Source organism: Lepisosteus platostomus, chromosome 1, assembly GCF_059453375.1.
Source record: "Lepisosteus platostomus isolate fLepPlt1 chromosome 1, fLepPlt1.hap1, whole genome shotgun sequence".
Classification (NCBI taxonomy): Eukaryota; Metazoa; Chordata; class Actinopteri; order Semionotiformes; family Lepisosteidae; genus Lepisosteus; species Lepisosteus platostomus.
In genome coordinates, this window is record NC_142611.1 from 21,062,259 (window position 1) to 21,085,356 (window position 23,098).

At 36.3% G+C, this 23,098-nt stretch overlaps 1 protein-coding gene across 4 annotated transcripts in view; it reads left to right on the forward strand.

Moving 5' to 3' along the window:
* The first annotated feature begins 5,516 nt into the window (after nucleotides 1-5,516).
* Nucleotides 5,517-23,098, forward strand: part of egf (epidermal growth factor) — a 60,514-nt gene continuing 42,932 nt past the window's right edge. For 2 of the 4 annotated variants that reach the window (XM_088627215.1, XM_088627223.1), the window contains exons 1-6: nucleotides 5,518-6,125; nucleotides 13,875-14,074; nucleotides 14,830-15,011; nucleotides 17,594-17,821; nucleotides 19,203-19,411; nucleotides 22,966-23,085. In XM_088627215.1, coding sequence (XP_088483341.1) covers nucleotides 6,005-6,125; nucleotides 13,875-14,074; nucleotides 14,830-15,011; nucleotides 17,594-17,821; nucleotides 19,203-19,411; nucleotides 22,966-23,085 — 1,060 coding nt within the window. In that variant the 5' untranslated portion in view covers nucleotides 5,518-6,004. Of the gene's footprint in view, nucleotides 6,126-13,874; nucleotides 14,080-14,829; nucleotides 15,012-17,593; nucleotides 17,822-19,202; nucleotides 19,412-22,965; nucleotides 23,086-23,098 lie in introns of those variants that run through there. The other 2 variants (XM_088627234.1, XM_088627231.1) reach the window with 2 other exon arrangements.

The window sequence follows — 23,098 nt, forward strand, 5'->3', positions numbered from 1 at the left end:
AAAAATGTAGCATTCGGTACTCTGAAATTGGAAATCATTAAAAAGTTGGAGCGCGTAGTTGGTGTCTTTGATGTATGAGGGAAGATCTTCAACCAGCGGTCTCATGAGGCTGTCGAGAAAAGCTGAGATGTAAGTAGTTGGACAGTTACATGCTGATACGATGGGGCGTCCAGGGGTGTCCGGTTTGTGGATTTTGGGGAGGAGGTAAAATTGAGATACCTGCGGATGTTCCATGATGAGCCGGTTCGCCTCCTGGGGGAGCTCATTACTGCTGATAAGAAGAGAAATGGTGGATACCACTTCCTTTTGGTAGTCAGTGGTAGGGTCCTGTTGGAGAGGGAGGTAGGCAGAAGTGTCAGTTAGTTGTCTAGAGGCTTCAAAGATATATAGATCCTTACGCCACACCACAACAGCGCCACCTTTGTCCGCTGGTTTGATGACGATATCATCCCTGTTGCGGAGAGACTGGAGCGCCTGATTTTCTCCTTGGGTGAGGTTAGACCTATGTTTACTGGGTATAGAGAGTGTCTTGGGAGCTTGATTAGTGCATTGGTTGATTAAATAATCAACTGGTGGAAAACGGCCAGAGGGGGGAGTCCAACAGCTCTGTTTGGGATTAATGTTGTTAATGACATCAATAACCGGGTTGTTATCAGCTGCCTGTGAAGAGGAATTGTCGGCAAAATGTGCTCTGAGACGGATCCTGCGGTAAAAGCGGTTAAGGTCGACATTGGTCTGGGGGATGTCCAGCTTCCTGGGAACTGCTACAAAACTGAGCCCTTTGCTGAGGAGGGATCGCTCATCCTGTGAAAGGGAAAGGTCAGAAGGTATGGTGACAACAAGGTTAGGGTTGGTGAGGGTGTTCGGGGTGTTGATGGTTTTCTTCTGTAGAAGATGACTGCGTTTTTTGTCCTTCTCTGTAGTGAGAAACTGGTAGAGTTTAGAGTTGAGAGATCTAATGAGGTTAGTTGAATGAAGGGAAGATGATGTGGAGCTGTCAGCCGTAGAAATTCCTTAGCCTCTTTGATGTTGTTGTTGGAAAGGATAATCTGTTTTTTGAGGGAGAAAATGGTAGAGAGCATTAGTTTCCTAGAAAATTGTTTTAGAAGTCTCTGAGTGTTACTCTGGGTGGTATCAGAGTCAAAAGAAAAGGTATTAAATTTAAGGCAAAATCCTTTAGGGATGATATTATGTTGACGACATCTGTAAAGGAATAGAAGGTGGTTAGAAAGCCTGGTCTTGGAACAGATAGCTGTGAAGAGACAGAATGCTGGTTTAGTGAGAGAAGCGGGCAAGTGGCCCAGGGAGGAAGAGAAGGTATGACGAAGAGATCTAGAAAAAGATTTGGAGGAAGGCATAGTGGGTCGCAGCAGCTGTAGGCGGTAGTAGTTCAGGTGGGTAGCTGCGTCAGCATGCGTAGGCTGCAAAGGAACAAGTAATAGGTTTATTCCATGCTGAAAAAAAGAAGAAAGAGAACACAACGTTTCGGCCATGGAGCCTTTCTAGAATGCTGTTGAATAATCTTGAAAAATGTGTTTTTTTTATTAAAATTGCTTTGGGTTTTAGTAATCCAGGACCACCAAATGTGCCACTATGTGCCACATTTCACTGTTTCTTTATGTACTTTTAATGTTCTGTGACCGATGACAATTCTGGCAATAGATCTAACCACTGCACCTCCGTGCCACCCTCTAGCACCCTCAGTCTCTTTTAATACTCAATACTCAATACTCAATATACTCAATACTCAATATACTCAATATCTACTGGTCTTCAGATGTAATATTGATTCCTAGTTTTGTTTGCATTTACACAGAGATAACTACATGTGTTTTGTTCAATGACAAGCTTCTTGTGAATACTTTTGTTGTCATAATTTGACATAAATTCTGAAATTAAGATTACTTATATTAATTCTTCTGTATGCCTTTATAAAAAATATATTTTACTATATTTATTTTTTTAGGGATAAGATTTGTTTGGTTTTCTGAACTTGAGTGAGCTCATTTGTTGTTAAGACAGTTTTTGTTCATCATGTTTACTGCGTTTACTATATAGTTTCCTGCCTTTAAGCTTGATAGTTCTAAAAGGAACGTTTCTTTTTCAAAGAGGATGTGGTTTTTTTTTAACAGGTACGATTAGTTGAAACCTAATTCACTTAACTTCATCAGCAGTGCACAACTTTTTAGTTTGTCAGAGGGACATGACCTGCATGAAGCTACAGTGTGACGTCTGTGACACATTCAAGCACTAACACATACAATTCTGTACTATAATATATATACAGTAAGCAACTTATACAAATTTGTTATTTGTTTTCACGTTTGTTCTCAGGTACTGTCTGGTATCCCAGATAATGTTCAATGAAAGAAAAAAAATATTAACTGAAGTTGCTCATCGTGAGATACTGGAGTGCTTATCTGACACCATGTGAAGGGTGCTAGGCTCCAGAGAGGTGGTGGCCAGTCTCAGTACTACATGATCATGATCCTAGCAGATAATGCAAATATTTGAATGATCAGACTAAATCATTAGAACACACCTCATGAGAACACAAACATTTTATGATAATAATGCACTCAAATTGCTTCTCAGATAATGGTGACTCCCCCTCCACCTCCACCAATGTGTAGCGTCACCTTAATGATGTGACAGCAGCCAATGTGCGCCAATACACTAACCACACATCAGCTATCAGTGGGGAGCAGAACAGAGTAATAAAACGATGATGATTATTAGTAGGTCAGAACTGGTACGAAACTAGACCAGAAAGTATTTACAAGTGACACACGATTTTGGTCACCGAGAAAAAATATTATATTCAATTGTAGTTGGTCTGAGAGGGAAACAAACCAATATTAAATTAATTTGATGATGTCATGATTTCATTTCTGTCCCCAAAACTAAAACCATACTGTCCTAGAAGGACACTTTGCTTATATATGAAACAAGAAAATGTTTTGTGACAAGTAAAGTACTTACATAAAGCAGAAAAATATAACTTTATTTGCAACATACAGCAAAACAGGGATTCAAAATATGCAGGCTGCTCTGAAAGCCTTAACTGTAAATTCTTTGAAAAGTAAAAGAAAAGTAAAAAGCTAATGTTGTTGTTGATCCCATGATAATGTGTCAAGTAGAGAAAGAAAATTATAGGCTCAAATGTGTCTATAATTTGAGCTTTAGAAGGCTTAGCCCTATGACCAATACCTTTTTTTAATCATCAGAATATGCCAACATATTCTGATGTTATGAAAGGAACTTGTTTGAAGATGTATTGTAGTAAGGTGATTAATTCCTTACCTTTGGAGACATAAACATTATGAGAGGAAAATGAATCAAACTAATAAACTAATTATTCTTGGAGTATTTGTGATGACACTTTATAAAGGAATATAGGAAACACAAGAAGAGGTTTCAGATATTAGGACTGTTTTAAATCAGCAAGGTCAGCAAAATCCAAACACATATAGGAAATAAACACAATTCCATTTATCTTTCCTACATATCTATTTCCCAGCTGCAATATATATATACACTTTTAATGTAACTGTTGATTTGAATTCCACACTTTTTGCTACTGTATATATCTCAATATATTTTTGCTTTTTATTAATTCTCCAAACTGTCTAGACCATGCAAATGATGTTTCAACACAAACACCTACAGTAAGTCTTTCCCATCTTTCTAGCTCAGTGTTTTTTTCATATTTATAGTTTTATGTTTTCAGATGTACCTGCATTAACTTTCTTGCTTCTGATATGAATTAGGAAGAGCAGTGACCCTAGTACAGACCCCTGTGGTACTGCAGTAATCTTGCATTCCTCCCTTATCTGTACTCAACCTTATCTGTTTTCTATTTATCAACCAATTCTCATCCCAAACGCAACCCCGAATGCAACAATTTTAGAATTAATCCTTCTTGAGGAAGAATGATTTTATTTGGAAAATCTCTATCAAAGCCTCTTGACAATCTGAACATACAGTATCCACCACATCATTTTCTAACCACTTCATTTAATTTAGGGTGGTCAGGGGAACCAGAGCCGCAGCAGGCTCAAGGCAGTGTACACTATGGGTGGGATGCCAGTCTATCAGGCGACACACAGACATGCACACCAGGACCAATTGTCACAGAAGACAATTAGCCTACCAATATGTTTTTAAGGTTGGTAGCTGCATCAGCACACATAGGCTGCAAAGGAACAAGCAATAGGTTTATTCCATGCTGAAAAGAGAAGAAAGAAAACACAATGTTTCAGCCATGGAGCCTTCTTCAGGAAGACACGTTGTGTTTTCTTTCTTCTCTTTTCAAATATGTTTTTAAGCTGTGGGAGGAACGTGGAACACCTGAAGGAAACCCACACAAACACAGGGAGAACATAAAAGCTTCACAGGTCAAGAATTGAACCCAGGAACCCAGCACTGCAAGACAGCAATGCTAACCACTGCAGTGGAAATAAGTTATGGATTTGAAACGTAAAAGGGCCAGTTTTGAAAAGCAACGTTTGAGGTCAAGATGAATTGAATTTAATTGGCAGGTAGAGCTGGGAGTCTGAATAGGAGCACAGGGAGTAAGTGCTCTATTTGAAATATGAGGTGTTGTTAAGAATGGAATAAATAAATGAGACTCACAGGACTGGAATGATGCGGGAAACAGGTAAGCAGAAAATGTTGATCAAGATGATGGCATCTTCATTTGAGAAGAGTTAGGATTTAATTGTCATAAAAGCTGTCAGAAGCATGAATTAGATGGTAAGGTATGAATGAATCTCTCAATGAATACTTTAGTGTATCACAGAAAAAAACAGGAATTAAAAAGATTCCAGAGGGAAAGTTCCTTCTTTCGCCATTTGGAAGAAAATGTCAGTTATCATAATGATAAAATAAAAACGTGAAAGTAATACAATTAACCAATTGAAAGTACAATGCCTACTGTGTCTTATATACTGTACAACATACCACTGTTTATAAATTATTTGCAGTTTTAGCAGGCATGTATCTTCTTTGGCGCATGAAAGTGTTTGTTTTAAACATTCATTTTTGATTAAAAAATTTAAAATATTCACTGAAAAAAAAGCTACATTTGTAATACAACAAAATGGGACATCTATGGAAGGAGCTGAGTACTTTGAAGAGGCATCATATACTGTGTAATGTAGATAAAAAAAAATCGACATTATTAAAATCTGTATGATTTTATTTTTTTAGCCGTTTTCTGAGAGTCATTTTTGTCTAAAAAAGGTTGAACTTGCCAACAATCTGGGATATTAGAATACAAAAAAATCTAAAGGCAATTGTTTTCTGCTTTTAGAGGGCTCAGCATTTTAAATATTCAGTTTTATTGTTAGCCATGAGTGTCTGCAACTCATTGTCCTTCATATGCTTAACTGGCCCACATTATTCAGAACTCTGCAATGCACTACTCCACTGCTTTCAGTTGCAGAGCAAAGCTTCAGTTTTTGTCATTAACAACAGCGAAGGGGGGTGTGACTGTGGCAGCTTAGTGACAGAGGGGTGTCTTATTAGCCTGAGAAGAATCTACGAAGGCAGGCACATGTTCTTTCAAACAACAATGCAAAGAAGTGTTTGAAGCAGATGAGGGCACTGTGGAATTACTGGAACTTTTCTCCTGACTCTCTATTCCAACACTCTAATTCCTTTAGAGAATTTCATGTAAGGAAACCCCTCCGGAGCCATGGTCTGAAATGTGTAAAATTTGCCATGAGAGTGTCAGGCATTTCATACTTTGCTTCCAAAACAGCTAAGTAACCTGGGTTGGAGATTTCAGTATTTTCCTCACTAAGTCACTGCTGTGGGGTGCACGAGAGGACGGTGATGTGAACCTCCTTCTTCTCCCTGAGCTCAGAGGCCCCCCGAGAAGATGCTAGTATCTAAGGAGGGTTCAGCTGGATTTTACGGGAATTTCTCATGCTTTTGTGGCTCTGGAAATGCTTGAGTACCAGTGAAGTGCTGCTTCCTGGCCAACATAGAGCTCAGGATTATGTTACTTGCTGTGTTTTTGACAGTGGTGGTCAGTTTTGCTGTGGCAAACAATACACTGGTCCCTGAAAAGACATGCTTGAATGGATACCATCTGGCTGAGGATAATTCAACCTGTGTTGGTGAGTCCTTAATTAGAGTGTTTGGGTTTTGCCTGCGCTTAAGTCAGTCACGTCATTGGTTTCTACAGACTATTATTGAACAAGAGGTATTAATGTTAACAAGAATCTCGGCATGGTTCTATTATTATTTGTTTTATTGAGGTCAGGAATGAAAATTAAATGTGTTGCGCTTTTCCTTTTGAACGTTTATACTGCAAGTGGGATTTTACAGGTAAAGCCAAATCTCTCTCTTTTTGATGTTGCATAATCGATTTCCAAACCTTCATTCCATCTGTAGAAGAGAAGAGCAATGGCTATAAAGTAATGCATTTTCCCCTCAATTAACTATCTAGCTCATAATGGCTTTTCACTTCAGGAGATAAAGTGTTAGAGAACACTTGTTGTTTTGTATTCCATAAGCACAATGTTTTTAATGGATTTGTTGTTTCCACCTAAAAAAAGAGAGATATATGACAACTATTTAATAGATGAAATATTAAAGAATTGTAACTTTTGTACTAGTTGTATAAAAATACTTTTTTACACACATAATATTATATTAATCTATTTCATCACTTTCTTGAAATAGAAAAAAACTGGAAACTATAGGGACTTTTACAGATTTCAGATATACAGTTGCACACAGTAGCACACACAGACATGATTGTTAAAAGCTGGTGATTTCAGTGTACAGTAGATTAATATATTTTATTTTTTTCTTTGTAAAGAAAATTTTGTTCCTAAAGTTTTACATGTCAGCAGATATTATTTCACCTTTTACCAGGGATACTGAGTTGTAAAGTTTTCTTAAATTAAATGATTAAATCAGTGGTATTTGTTGTTTCAGCAAAACTGTGATTTATGCATCTGAATATGTATATAAAGATATATGTACTGTATGTACTTATCAACATAATAAGTGGTGTGAAATCACATTTTCATACCTAATATTGCATACTGTAATTGGTATAAAAAATTACAATTTTCCATGCTGGAGCTTATTTTCAGTGTTGCCTGAAAAGAAAACCTATGTAGGGATTAAGGAATTCCTGAAAGGTGATTTTCATATTTTATATGTTTATCTTAGTATTTCAAACTGCAAAATGTTAAATAAAAGGGCACAGACTCTACAAAGAAGTATGTGTGTGTGCATACAGTACAGCGTGTGTGTGTGTACAATGTGTCTTCAAGCTACTATAACTAATAGGTTAAGGCTGAAGAAATCTTCTACTATTCAAATATAATTACATTTTAACTATTTCTGTACCTTTTTGTAATTGCTGAGTATAATGAAAACAGGTTTCATAATGAATGTGTTACCATGAATATTACAAATAATGATAATAAAGATATCCCAATGAGTTAGAGGGACATAGTGTTCCATTGTTAGGTGTGCCTCCTAACAGATTTCAATGAAAGTTTTTTAATTGTAGTTGTAAAAGCATTTTTGTTGTTTCCAATTGCTATTTTTTCTACTAAGGGTTGTACACAAGACAAGTCATTAGAGATTGACCTGAATACAACTCAAGGATGCCCTTACAGCCTACAGCAATTTCCATACTGATGGAAGTCGGAGAATACGATGATTACTTTTTCAAATAATAGAACTTTCATGGCCATTTTGTGTCTTGTATTGAGAAATGTTCCCCGGCGATGTGCATGAAAGTAGAGATTCTGTCCTGTCCACTACAGGCAAGATTTTGCTTATTTTTTAAACTTTCTGCTATACTGATACATTTGAGCTCTTTATGTTTGAGTTTTAAGAGTTGTTAATTATTTTTATATAACTTTTAGAAAAAAACATCTAATGCTTTCTTACACTTTGATTCATTTTTGAATTGTGCAGATAATTTCTTTATAAATAAAAATATACACTGCATTCTATGAAGCTGATGAATTAATACAGGATGTCATCTTTCATCTGTCTTTTTCTCAGGGTACTTTTTTCAGGGTACAGTAATTTTTGAATGTATTCAATCAATTGCAATTACAATATTTTTCGGGATTATCAGACTTACCTGTAGTAAACTGATAAGGGGGGAATTCCACTCCAGCAAATACAAGTATGAGAGCTCAATCTAGTAGAGAGTTCCAAAAGTTAAGATTCGACTCATTAAATTTTATAATTCATCATAATACAGCACTTTAGAGAAACTCAAACCTGAGAGGTGGTGAAATATCATCTTGTTTAAAAATCGACAACAAAAATAAGCTTATATTATAAAGGCGTATAATTGTAACCTTCATTACCTATACTCTGAAATACTGTACAGCTATTTTGTTTCTTAAAAGTAGTAGGTTTTCTGTATGTATGATATTACTAAACTAGTGTAGCGTGCATACTTGCTAAATACAGTATATTGGTTTAGTTTAACAAGGAAAAAAAAGCAGGAAAAATTCCGACTTATTACCAGCACAAAACTGAGGCAATCTCTTGGATGTGTTTATCAGCACAAAATTAAGGCCATTTCTTCTTTATCTTCAAATGCAATCACAGGTTACATGTGTTATCTTTCTGTAATCTTATATTGACTGTACTGTAAATATTGCTAAGAAAAAAAAAGTTCAAAAAGTATTAACCCTCAATTTGTTGGCTGCCTGTATGCTTGCAGTGTTGTCAGCAAGAGCCTTAGCTCTGCTAATTTGAAGTAGCCCTGTTAAAAATTGGTAAATTTTGGAATTGGAAAATGCCCTTCATTTCTCCCATGACAGTATGAGCGTTATAGTAATGAAGCCGATTTGATCCGCATTTGGCAATACCAAAGTGAGGCATGAAGAAAGAAAAATAATTGGTGTTTGTAGAAAGTTTATAGAAAAGGCTAAATGCAACCAGTTTAAAAAAAAAAGAAAACAAGATTTAGAGAAGTGATTTTACCAGCCAAAGGGGTCACTCTAGCTTTTTTATGAAAGTGTGACATATATAAGCAATTATTATTATATAGTACAGTATCATGGCTTAGTTAAGACACAGCCTTACTTGGTCCCTCTTTAGTATTAGTCCATTATAAAAGTAAATCCTTGAAACAACTCCATTGTTCTGATTACAGTATCCTCCAGCACACCACACACTAATAAATATATCATTACATTTTTGTAAAAACATGTGTCTGTGAGCTACCAAGCTGCATAATTAGTAACTACCAAGTTATTCTCTATTCCCCAGACATGTTGGTTTGAATTTGGGTCATATGATTTGCTGACTATGCCCAGGCTTCTTCAAGTGGAGCCAAAAACAATTCTCAAAATGGCACCAGTTTATGGTGTTCATTGGTCAGCCAGAGCTCACTTGGCTCTCTGTTCCTTGCAAAAACAGCAACAAAAGGTACCAAGTCTTCTAACAGTGTAATGAAATAAGTGACAGCAGTTGACAGGTGGGTGTGCTAGACGAGCATGTTCCTAATTGTCCTTGTGGAGTACAGAAAATGCATCTACAAAACTTCAAAAACAAGAGATTTGTTTTTCAAAGTAGTTGGGTATATAATAGAAAATTGAGATTTCTAATTAAAACGTTTCTTTTAGCGCCTGTTGTATTGACACAAAAAGTATTTTATCGTTCACAGGACTTCCTACAATTTTATGATAATGTATTATGCCCTAATGTATTAGTTACAGTATAAGATACAGTATATACCAGTGAATACTGTAATCGCCGTATTATTTTGCACTGTTCACCTTATTATTTTGGACTGTTTTGTTCTGTTTGTGTTCTTTGCTCTGTTTGTTTACTTTTGCACAGTTTTTTACAGATATGGGTACTGTCACACAGTTACCATACTGTTGTTTACACTGTTATTGTTATTGTATTTTCTATTGTCTTGTCTGCTGTTCTTTATATATATACTGCACCTGAGAGACTAATGAGAAACACTTTTCATTATACTATGCACCTGTGTAAGTATTGTGACATATAAAATTGAATTGAATTGATATTCTGCATACAGAGCACCAAAGAAATCTTGTCATTCAATTTATACATGTATATTTTTAGAAAAATAAGGATATTGGCAAAATGGGTTTGACTTCATTTTGATTAATTGATGATTCCTGATTGATTGTGATACACTTGAATGAATCAACTCATGGCCACAGGTCATGAAGTGATTTAACCTGTTTATAGTAACAAAGCCATGATGGAAAATCTCATAAAGGAATGACAATGCCTTTGTGTCCTTAGTATGTCAGAGCAACACTTCTGGTAGGCCTGCTAGTAGTTTTAGCTACGTCCTCAAAATAGCACTGTTTTGCAAATGGATGTCAGCAAGTATGGCAGAGAAGTGCAGAATAATACATTTATTGCTCTGTGCTGCAGAGTAGTAGATGAGGAGGTGTGTGTGTGTGTTGCAGTTTGAGAGGTAATGTCTAGTTGAAACACTGCTCCACATGATTGGTAGCAATCTGTCAGTGCTACTTTGATGAAATCCTTGGACCTCATGTTGCACCTGATGTGACAGCATTACAGCACGACTGCACATTATTGTGCTGCTTGTGTAACAATGCCTTTCTTGTATGATGTGAATGTAACAGTTATGCTATGGATACTCTGCTTCCCAGACTTAAGCCACAGTGGACATCTATAGGATGAACTGGGACAATGAGTGACCCATAGGATGCAGAGACCTGAGCCCATGGCCTCATGTTAATTTAAGCCCTACATGAAAAATGGAATTGATTTAATAAGATAGCATATATAACTTTGTACAAAGCAAACATTGCAGATACAGTACAGGGCATGTATTGCTTTCACTGATTGATTTGGTTAATGTGATGGATTAGCTACTACAGTTCTTTCTGTTGTCAACTAATGTATAGTTAACCTTGAAATGATTTAGATCACTTCATTACAAGTTTGTTTTTTTTTGTATTCCTATAAGTTGTAGCAGTTGGTGTAACAGTAGAAAACACCACCAGAGGCTTTACAATAATGGTTGATGCCCATAATATACAGTACATATGTTGTACTTTAATTTGTGTTACAGTTGGTTCTGGGTTTCACATACTGTATGCAGTCTTATTATGCAGAGTAGTTTGTCAGCATAATGGAATATTATGGTTGAAAGTCCTACTTTTGATACAGGAAAATGCCGCTTTCTTTTGAAGCAGAATTTGTGGAAACTTCAAAATTACTTTATACAACTTACACTGGGGTAGATTTTCTCAGAAACAATTTTAAAAATAGTACCCTCTAAATGTACAGACTTTATAACAGGCTTTTTAGTTTATATGTAATTTAATTGTGTTATTTCTGAATTCTGAATGGTTTTATTATTCCCATTTTTATGCACACAAAGTGGTGCACTGTCTCCATGTTTTGGGGGGTTCCATCTTAGGCTTAATTTCTATAACATTCCAAAGACATTGTTGTGTCTTTCAGACAGTCTTTGTTCATACAGGAGAGTTTTCATTAACAGAGGTGTTGCTAGGATACTCAAGCTTTGTACCAGAGCAGTATGACTTATTTGAATCTCACAGCACAGAAAATGTGACTAGACTCAATAATGATTCTACTACATTTTCACTACAAGAAGAACATTAAAAATCTTGAAGTGAAGTTCATGAAATACAAAAGTGTTATATGAAACCTTAAAGAGTGCTATCTTGAACTAATGTCTCAGAAATGACTTAAAAAGAAATCTAACATTTTTTGTTTTACATACAAAAATTATTGCCTTTAATTTGTCTTCATACACTTATAGGATAATCATAAAAGACAATGTACATAAAACAGAGTCATGGGAAAATCTTTTTACTCCTTGCAAACTGAGAAGGAATCAACAATGAAAGCAGATTTTGAAAAGAGCTCTTTCCAAAATATTCCATCTTCTAAAAAAAGAAGATAACTTTTACTGAAATACTATGTATGATGCATTTTTATTTAGTTCTCAATTGCTTTTGTAAAAAAGAATCAATTAGCGTGTAACAATACCCCTCAAGTTATACAACAAGCTCACTGGCAACCAGTCACTGAGGATGTTATTAATTGTTACTTATTAATATCACTCCTAACAAGTCAAGAAAACTTTCAAACCAAATCGCTCAGAGGGAGACTATGGTGAAAGCTGGAGGCTTTGCACGCAGATTTAAACCAATTGTCCTTGGACTACAGGGCCTAACCTGTATTTCAATTAAAATCCTTTATTTTTCTGCTACCTAGGAACTTTTTCATAGTACAGTACTTGATACATAATAGGGTAGTGGACTGATTTTTAACACCTATTATTAATACATTTGTAGGCCTTGCAGCCGATGACATGTGCACCCAGAACATCTGCATTGTCATTGAACGCAGTTACTGCAAGCTTGCAACTTTGGTTATCAATCTCCCAGGTGGGGGCAGCACTTCAATGATGGAAGAAGGGGGTCCCCACCTATACATAAAGTGCTTTGGGATCCATTGAGATGGAAAGGGTAATACAAATGTAAAGTATTTAGAATTACAAAGAATAGTGGGTGTCTGGAACAAACCACCCAGCCATATTGTTGAAACTCATTCCTTGGGATCCTAAAGAAGAATATGGATGAGATTCTGGGATCATTAAGCTACACACAACCAGAATGGCCTCAAATGACATTCTCTTGTTAGTAGCTTTGTTAAATTCATATATCGTATCATTGCTTTACTTTCAAACATTCCAGATGTTGCTGGTACCATTTTATATTATTGTAACAAATTCGGGTTTCGGTACAGAATGGAGCAGGCATGGTACTCAGGGAATAGGGTTGAACACATTTATTAACTTGAACTTGAGCCGGGAAAGGTACACACACAAGGACAGGAGTTACAGCGCTGCATCTTCACTAACACACAGATACGAAGGGAAAGGGCTGGAGACCCCAGCCTCTATATACAGTCCCGTAGTCCCGCCCCCAGGCGTTGTTCTCAGCCTGCCTTGCGTGCGCATGATAAAGCGCCTCGCGTGGCGCTACATTATTATATTTCATCTGGCTTCTTGCATTGCTTTTTGAATTGATTCTCTTGATCTTTATATTATTTTGTAGTCTTGGCCATGGCAGAAATAACTTTCTAAAGTACCACAGTAGGATATTAAACTTATTTAAAAGCTAACTTTTCAAAATTAAGGTGGAGATGCCCGTGATGCTGAAAAGATTAATTTCAGAGAAAATTTGGTCTTGATTCAAGTTCTGATTTGTTGTGTTCTTACTAAGAGATTTCTGGGAGCTGCCATCTAGTGAAGATGCAGAGAAAAGGTGAGTCAGGAAGGAGCTCAGAGATAGACCCAATCTATTGAACTTAGTCAAGGGCCCATTACCTTATTTTAACTGTGCGTTACTAGCCCTGTAAGAAGAAGTTGTTTGCATTACTTCATTGTTTTCATTTTTGACAATCAGAGTAATTAAAAATCTCCTACAATCTTTAAAAAAACCTTGAAAGGTCAATTTAACAGTTTAGAGAAAGTTAAACACAAATGGTACTGTGTTCCACATTCCTTTAATTCTGTAAGCAATTTTAAAGAAAGAGTGTTGCGTGTTTTGACAGCCCAGCTGGGGGCATATATTGTGCATCTCTGAGTTTTTGCTTGGCTATTTTCTCAAGGTTGTAGAATTATACATAATGTACAGTATATTTAAATATTGGCTTTAACAAATTTGCATAATGCCGTAAGACTGTAGCTTAGAAAATTGCAGTAGTTACTAGAATCAAGCAATGAGGTCTTACTAGCTTTTATTAAAACTATTTTTTCATCTGAGCAAAACTTTATAAAGGGTTAATGAAACCAATTGTGAAATAAATATTTTTGTCGTTATTTTAAGCTCCAGACCCTTATCTTATCTTCAGCCCTGGCAATGCAATCTTCAGGATCGATGTAGATGGAGGGAATCTCAGGAGGATAGTAGCCAATGCTGGGACATCAGTCTTTCTTGATTACCACTACAGTGAGGGTAGAATATACTGGGTGAACTCTGCTGCAGGTCTCCTTGAGAGGGCTTTCATAAATGGAACAAAAAAGGAGGTACAGTAATTACGTCAATGTTGTGACCAGTGCTGAAATTAATTTCTGATTTACCTTCTTTGACTAAGGGCAATTTTAAATACATACTGTAGAGGATGGATAGGAATATTAAGCTTACTTTAATGTGGGAAGTTTATAAATTGTAAAATCGTGTACCTTAATGGCGTCACTGACACCTGGTTATATCTAGTTCACATTGCGATGAACAACATAATTAAAACTGTTTGACAAGCTGCAACATTTAATTCATTTAGAAATCTTTTTAAAATTCTTTGTGTTTTATCTATTTTAAACAGATTTATTAACGTATTTTTGAAAATAAATTAAGCTATGCACACCCATTTAATCCTACAATGGGATTTTGAGTGCTGTAAGCATCTGCAATAATTCTGAACAATTTTCAAGTTTGTGCTTTAGTTTTCTTATAGTCTCTTTATACTCAAATGTGTAGAGTATGATAATAATTCTCTTTCAAAACTAGACTTACTGAACAAGCAACATTTCTGTAACCTCACTGCTGTTCTATCCCACACTTTTTGAATGCATTGAATTATGCTTTTGGACACACTTTAAAATAACTGCCTGTTCAAGTTTAGTGTTGAGTAAAGGAACCCATGTGAGTATGCTTGGAACACATTATAAATACAGTTTTATAAATACTCTTTCTTCGCATTGATTAAGGTGATCTCATTTAAAGGTGTTACAGTAATTCTGTTTTGTTTTTATTGAATATCTGGTGTTTTACATTCTTTCAGAAAGTGCTTTCCTCAGGAAAAGGTATTTCAGGCTTTGCTGTGGACTGGCAACGGAACAGAGTCTTTTGGACGAACCACCGAAGGAGAAACATTGAAACAGCTGAGACAAGTGGAAAGAATGTAAAGGTCCTTCTGCAGAACCTCTCTCAGCCGCGAGGTATAATTGTTGATCCAAACAACAGGTAATATTTTCATTAATTTAATAATCACTTTGGACTCCATCTCTGCCAACAGTTGCAACTAATCATCAGCTTTATCAGTATAAACCCAGCATTTAGTGTAACATAAAAGATAGAAGTCCTTTGGATAAGTAACGCTGAACAAAGTTGCTGAATTGTTCTCTTGGTTCTACCTTTCCATTTTTGTTTTTGTCTAGATTTAGTACTCAAGACAGGGATTCCGGTTACATAAGTTACATAATATAGGCAATTAAGCCCATATAATACTCTTCCAGTCTCTGTAGTTCTTTGAATTTTGTTTGCCTGTTGCTATAAACCCAGAACCCCAGACAACCACATTCTTTCAAACATGACTGGCACTTAGGTGTGATCTGACTGCCTTGGACATGCAGTTCCATGCTATGGTGTTTTGCACAGCAATGGACAAGGGCCAAGGCTATAGATTCACTGGGGTGAAATAAAGAGCATTTTTATTTCCATGAAATAAATCTTTCATTTACTTTTTATGGAATAATTGTGAGAAAGTATAATCATTTCATACATCAAATAAAATGTATTACTAAAATCTAATCCTGACATTTTGGATTTTTTGAAGATTACAATACTTCTCCTCAGTTACCAATTTTACATATTCAGTTTGCACATTTTATTTTTTCTGTATTTGTAATCATGATTTCCTTCTTAATTAGATCTTGTTATTCCATGTTCACTCACATGAATGATTTCTGCAGCATTTATAATGTTCTCCAATCACCTGTTGAATACCTGCAAAAGATGGTAATAATGAACAAACAATTACAAATAGTTAAATTAAGCAGTGTGCTAAGTTTAAACTTAGAATTAGGCATCCAAATGTTTTAATTCATGCCAGTGGAAAACAGACTTTATAAGGTCTGCTAATTGATACAACTCTTCATAAAGTGCAAATTGCAAACAAAACTTTTGTGTATACTGTATACTGTATACTGTACAGTATACAGTATATGTGTACAGTATATATATACAGTATATAGGACTAGACAGATTCGGGGTCAATTCTCAGTCAAAAGTTATGAAGGCAAGCTTATGGCTGCATTGATAAAAAGCCTGGGCTCTCTGACAAGGTGGAAAAATCGCACCTTTCTGCCAGCTGTAATTCAGACAGGTAACCAAGAGATGTCACTTTCTCATGGAGTGGTCAGCATTCAAACACAAACAACACAGCAGCACACTTCATAAGGTTTTGCATGTTGCTCTGACCCCTCATGACCACAACATCTCCGCATACACAACCTTCACCCAGGAGACACCTATTACCCTCTTACACCTGAGTAATAACACAGGCATACAAACTGGAGCTGAGGGTTAAACCTCAAGGTCAGGCACCCTCATGCACTGTTCTGATAGAGTGGAGGTTGGCTATTTTCAGGCACATCGTTTTCTAGCAATAAAGCATCAACAGCATAACTAAATATTTGTACAGTGATGTGAGGATTTTAATTTGCTGTATCAATTTGAAATTGGGACAGTAAATTGCAAGAATATTTTGATAAGTGTTCAGAATAAATTAAATGTAATCATTTAAGGTCTCACACCTGGATTCTAAATATACTAAATATTGATATAACACCAACACGTGCATAACAACACACGGTCTGGTGTGATACTAAAGGCTAATCAATCACTCAGGGATCGCAAAGATCAAAGTTAATCAAGTCAAAATATATAGACTGTAAAATGCGTTTTGGTCTTCCTAACAGGCTTTATTAGTCCCTTATAATATATTTTTTAATATATATATATTATATATTATACACATAAAATATGTCTTTATTACTGTGAAGTACAGTAACTATTAAACATGTGTTTGGAATACTAGTTTAGTTTGTGTAGAGAGAGAAGAGGAGTCTGTGAGTACACCAACAAAATTAGTTGGGTGCTAGCTTTTATGGTGCAACATTACAGCTGATGATTGGTTTAGGATGTTATCAAGTATGCTCCTGGCACAGATCATGCAGGTCCCTCATTGGTACAGTAGATTTTTGTTTGGTTGATGAGGAGTAAACTCTGACCCACTGTCTTGGGTAGAAACCCACTGTCTTGGGGACTACAGACTTAATGGAACCCATCTAGGCTCCATTCATCTAGACTATATATTATTGGATGGTTCAGCATTGGAATTATTTTTGTGAAGTCTTTTAGCAGATAGGCCTCTTAGCCATATTCCTCTTTATTTACATGGGGGCCCAAGCTGTTTGGTCAAGAAACAAGATTATTAGAAATCTTAAGAACACTCTAAGTGAATGAATTATAAATGAACCTTTATTGCCCCTAAGGAAATTTGTCATACACATCAAGAGCTCATAAACATATGACATATACAACAACAATACAATACAACAACAGAACAATACCATAATACAAAACAACATTTAACAACATTGTAGCTGAAATAATATTGCCACTCATGAAGACAGATTACATTTCAGACAGACATACTGTATATAGCTTTTGTCATCCATATTCTCCCTTTTCTTGTCATTATTTCTCACTTTAATTAATTATTATTTTTATCGATTATTAAAGTCCAATCTTTTCGCTTCCAGCATGATTTTCTGGATTTCGGATGGATCAATGCCAAGCATCCATCGGGCAAATCTTGAAGGTGAAATGACAACAACAGTTTTGAAGACAACTCACCGGCTTATAACAATCTCTCTGGATATTGTTGACAAAAGACTGTTTTGGGTTCAATTCAGTTCAGAGGATGGGAGTGTTGTTGGATCGTGTGACTACAATGGAAATTTCATTCATATTCTAAAGCAAACACTGGGGTAAGCCTTCTCAAGTCTCTCATTTTTCTTATTCTTTCTATATGTGAATATTGACAGACTTTAGCAAGAATGATTAAAACCCATCTAATATCTCTCTATCTGATCCCAGCTTTAACACACCGGACATTTAAAAAATTCTGACAGATGATGGTATAATAGAAATCAGCATTCCTTCAGCAGCTGATTTCCTTCAGCAGAAATCAGCAGCTGTTCATTTAGATGGCTGTGTTTAGCATAATTTAGTTGTTTCTATAACCTCTAGAAAAATCAAATAAAACATTAGCTAAATAAGGAACAAGTAATAGATCTATTCCATGCTGAAAAAAGAAGAAAGAAAACACATCTTTTCAGCTGTGTTCACCTGAAGAAGGCTCCACAGCCGAAACGTGTGTTTTCTTTCTTTTCATTGCAGCATGGAATAAACCTATTACTTGTTCCTTTGCAGCCTACGCATGCTGATGCAGCTACCCTCCTGAACTACTAAATAAGACATCTCTAAAACAAAAATCATTATACTGTATAAATGGGAGAATTAAACAAAACCAGGAAACACTCAACTCAATAAAATGTCATTAATCTTTTAAAAATATTTTATATTTCTTTTACCAACACTTTGTGTGAAAAAATATACCTCAAAGGATGCATGTAGTGCACAATGTAACCAATTGCAAGGTGGGTTTGTTTCTGAAATTTCAGATACAGTAGGTACTGTATGTAAAAGTACTGTAGCCCAGTCATTTGGGACACTGAAACTCTGGGGATGGGTGGATTGTACAGCTCTTTGAATATCAAGATGGTGGGCATGCTACTTATGGAAATAGAGCATCTGTCTCTTGTGGTGTACTGTATGTTTATTGAAGGCAACTCCTGCTGGAAAACACTATTCATATAATCTCTGTGACCCAGCAGGGGGGTCTATAAAGTCGGGCGCAGGCTTGCTTGTCAGAGTAAGAGACTTTTATGAATGGATCTTGTCACTGTTCACACATTTGTGCCATTTGTTTTTATTTTTCTGAAATTCAGCATCTGCAGAGCTAGCCAAAGTTTGCCTAAAAAAACTCAAACACATTGAGACTACAAGTTTCATCACAGTACTAAAAACTGTGAGGAAACAGTAGTTATTAATTTTAGATATTAATAAAGGATTATATTTAATTAAACAAGATAAAGACAGTACAATGAGTTGACAATAAATATATTCTCCTTTAAAAGCTTGAAGAATTAAAAAATGACTTTTTAACTAATACTTAAACTTCATAGACAATGTAGACTACTATACTATGGGAATATTCCTAAACAATAGAAATCCCAACAAAAACAAAAGAAATTGGATTGTACTTCCTGTGTCCAGTTAAACATATGTTGCTTTTTTTCTCTGTAGATCCCATCCTCTGTCAATATCTCTGTTTATGGACAGCCTTTACTACTCTGACGTGATGAATGGAACCATAAGACGAGTGAATAAATACATTGGTGAAGATGTCATGAATATCGGTCCTAAATATTCACTTCATCCTCCTGTTGAAGTGAAGGTGGTGCATCCTTTCAAGCAACCAATGGCAGGAGAACCTTTTTTTCTCAGCTTAGCAGGTTGCTGCTTAATTCTTTTTAAAAAATAGTGTCTTCATACTTTGCCACACAGAACACCAAAATACTGTAAGTCTCAGCTTACAAAAGACAGGCAGGTCCTTGACAATGTAGTAAGAACTGAATTACTGATCAACAGGTTTTTAAGATCATTTCACTAAACCAGCTTATAAGACATTTAATGGAATCAGGAATATGTGAAACACTTCATTTGCTATTTTTTTATATTTTCTAAGTAAGATATAACTGATACAGTATGTTTGATATACCAAGAAATAAAGGACATACAGTATTATTGTTTTAATTTAGAGTTTGAAAAATACAGTATGCTTAACAACTATGCAGATGTGTTCTACAACTGTTCTTATATCAAATTATTTTACTACAAAAATAACAAATTACTCATATAACATTGTTAAAGTAAAATAATCAGGAAAAGTTTAAATTAATTTACTGACAGCAGAATGTTTTTTAACAGAGGGGTTGTGTTGTATTTTTTATCTCTTTTAGGACATGATTGGTCTCCTTGGTGATAGGAAGATATAATGATCCAGTATATTTTTAAAAAAAAATGTTTCTGACAGTGACCCAGTCCATTCTATAACATGTATATGCATGTACCATACTTTGAAAAGACAACAGTATTAAATATACAGCACATCAAAGCTCATTTGGCACCTGATGTTTTATGGAAGTTATTAACTGAAGTTTGGGTGGAATACCAACGACAAGTGAATTTCATGCAGCTGCACTTACTCACCACCATCACCATACTAGCTACATAAACTGACCTCAAACACCTCCCTTCACATTCATCTGAAGCATCCCTCCTTCACCCCAACTCCACCTTAAAGCTTTGGTTAACTCCTCTCTGAATGGGTTTTGAGAGCCATTAATCAAATGGTTTAAGCCGAAACTATCTCACTAGATCTTTCAAACGCTCAGAAAGCATTTAATTCTTGGATGTTATGTCCCTGTTGAAATACATTTTAAATAGTGAGATTTGTTGATAGTTTGAACATAATTGTACCTTTGGTTAACACCTATTGAACTTCTGTTGTATGCTTTCATCAAAGTACCTGGTGCTCTGCAGTTAGTTGAGTTAAAAATGCTGAAATGAGGTTTTAGAAAATAGCCATATCAAAAGGCACGATTGTAATTAATTCAAGAACAATAAAATAGTAAAACATACAGTGCCTTGCGAAAGTATTCGGCCCCCTTGAACTTTTCAACCTTTTGCCACATTTCAGGCTTCAAACATAAAGATATAAATTTTTTATTTTATGTGAAGAATCACCAACAAGTGGGACACAATTGTGAAGTGGAACGAAATCTATTGGATTTTTGAAACTTTTTTAACTAATAAAAAAATGAAAAGTGGGGCGTGCAAAATTATTCGGCCCCTTTACTTTCAGTGCAGCAAACTCACTCCAGAAGTTCAGCGAGGATCTCTGAATGATCCAATGTTGTCCTAAATAACTGATGGTGATAAATAGAATCCACCTGTGTGTAATCAAGTCTCTGTATAAATGCACCTGCTCTGTGATAGTCTCAAGGTTCTGTTGAAAGCGCAGAGAGCATCATGAAGACCAAGGAACACACCAGGCAGGTCCGTAATACTGTTGTGGAGAAGTTTAAAGCCGGATTTGGATACAAAAAGATTTCCCAAGCTTCAAACATCCCAAGGAGCACTGTGCAAGCGATCATCTTGAAATGGAAGGAGTATCAGACCACTGCAAATCTACCAAGACCTGGCCGTCCCTCTAAACTTTCAGCTCAGACAAGGAGAAGACTGATCAGAGATGCAGCCAAGAGGCCCATGATCACTCTGGATGAACTGCAGAGAACTACAGCTGAGGTGGGAGAGTCTGTCCATAGGACAACAATCAGTCTTACACTGCACAAATCTGGCCTTTATGGAAGAGTGGCAAGAAGAAAGCCATTTCTCAAAGATATCCATAAAAAGTCTCGTCTAAAGTTTGCCACAAGCCACCTGGGAGACACCCCAAACATGTGGAAGAAGGTGCTCTGGTCAGATGAAACCAAAATCGAACTTTTTGGCCACAATGCAAAACGATATGTTTGGCGTAAAAGCAACACAGCTCATCACCCTCAACACACCATCCCCACTGTCAAACATGGTGGTGGCAGCATCATGGTTTGGGCCTGCTTTTCTTCAGCAGGGACAGGGAAGATGGTTAAAATTGAGGGGAAGATGGATGCAGCCAAATACAGGACCATTCTGGATGAAAACCTGTTGGAGTCTGCAAAAGACCTGAAACTGGGACGGAGATTTATCTTCCAACAAGACAATGATCCCAAACATACAGCAAAATCTACAAAGGAATGGTTCACAAATAAACGTATCCAGGTGTTTGAATGGCCAAGTCAAAGTCCAGACCTGAATCCAATCGAGAATCTGTGGAAAGAGCTGAAAACTGCTGTTCACAAACGCTCTCCATCCAACCTCACTGAGCTCGAGCTGTTTTGCAAGGAAGATTGGGCAAGAATTTCAGTCTCTCGATGTGCAAAACTGATAGAGACATACCCCAAGCGACTTGCAGCTGTAATCGCAGCAAAAGGTGGCTCTACAAAGTATTAACGCAAGGGGGCCGAATAATTTTGCACGCCCCCCTTTTCATTTTTTTATTAGTTAAAAAAGTTTCAAAAATCCAATAGATTTCGTTCCACTTCACAATTGTGTCCCACTTGTTGGTGATTCTTCACATAAAATAAAAAATTTATATCTTTATGTTTGAAGCCTGAAATGTGGCAAAAGGTTGAAAAGTTCAAGGGGGCCGAATACTTTCGCAAGGCACTGTACAATACTATTTGATTTAAATCAATACAGTAACTGTGAGATTAGCTTACTAATATCATCAATCTCTATATCCTAACTTTATTCGGTGGTACCAAAGATGGCAGTGTGTTGTGTTTCACACTAAAACATGCCAAAATGGTTTTATCTGCGCCTTTTCTGCCTATGCTTAGAATCCAACTCCTATCATCTATAGTATTCATTTTCTTAAGCACTTTATCCAGTACATGGCTGCAGGGAAGCCAGACCATCCCAGGGTACACACAGACACAAACATGACAGGGGAAGGAAACCAGAGGACCTAGAAGAAAACCACATGAACACAGGGAGACCACACTATACACAGAGAGCACCCCAGGAGCTGAACTCAGGGTCCCAGCATTGCAAAGCAGCAATGCTAACCAGTGCACCACTGTGCTGCTCTATAGCTTGAGTATTCAATGAAATCTAAGATACTTTATTGATCCCATGAGGGAAATTGCAGTGCAACAGCAGCTTAGCACAGTCAACACAGCACAGTGTATCGAAATAATACAACAATACAATACATTCAATACCGTCAGTACAGTCAGTGAGAAGTGCACTAAAAAAAAGTTGCTTACAGTATAGAATATACACAAAATAGAACAGTACACAAAAAGTTGAATTGCACATTATAAATATACAAATAAAAGAAATAGACCTGAGTGTTACATTAGTGCTGTGCATCAGCATAGTTATATGATATTGTGTTTCACAGGTGGAAGGTGTGATGAGCTGAAGGAGAATTGCACAAGGGTGTGCTCCAGGCACACACAGACAGGACAGTGCAAATGCAGTGAAGGATATGTCCTCAACAAATATGGAAATTACTGTGAAGGTAATATTTAATC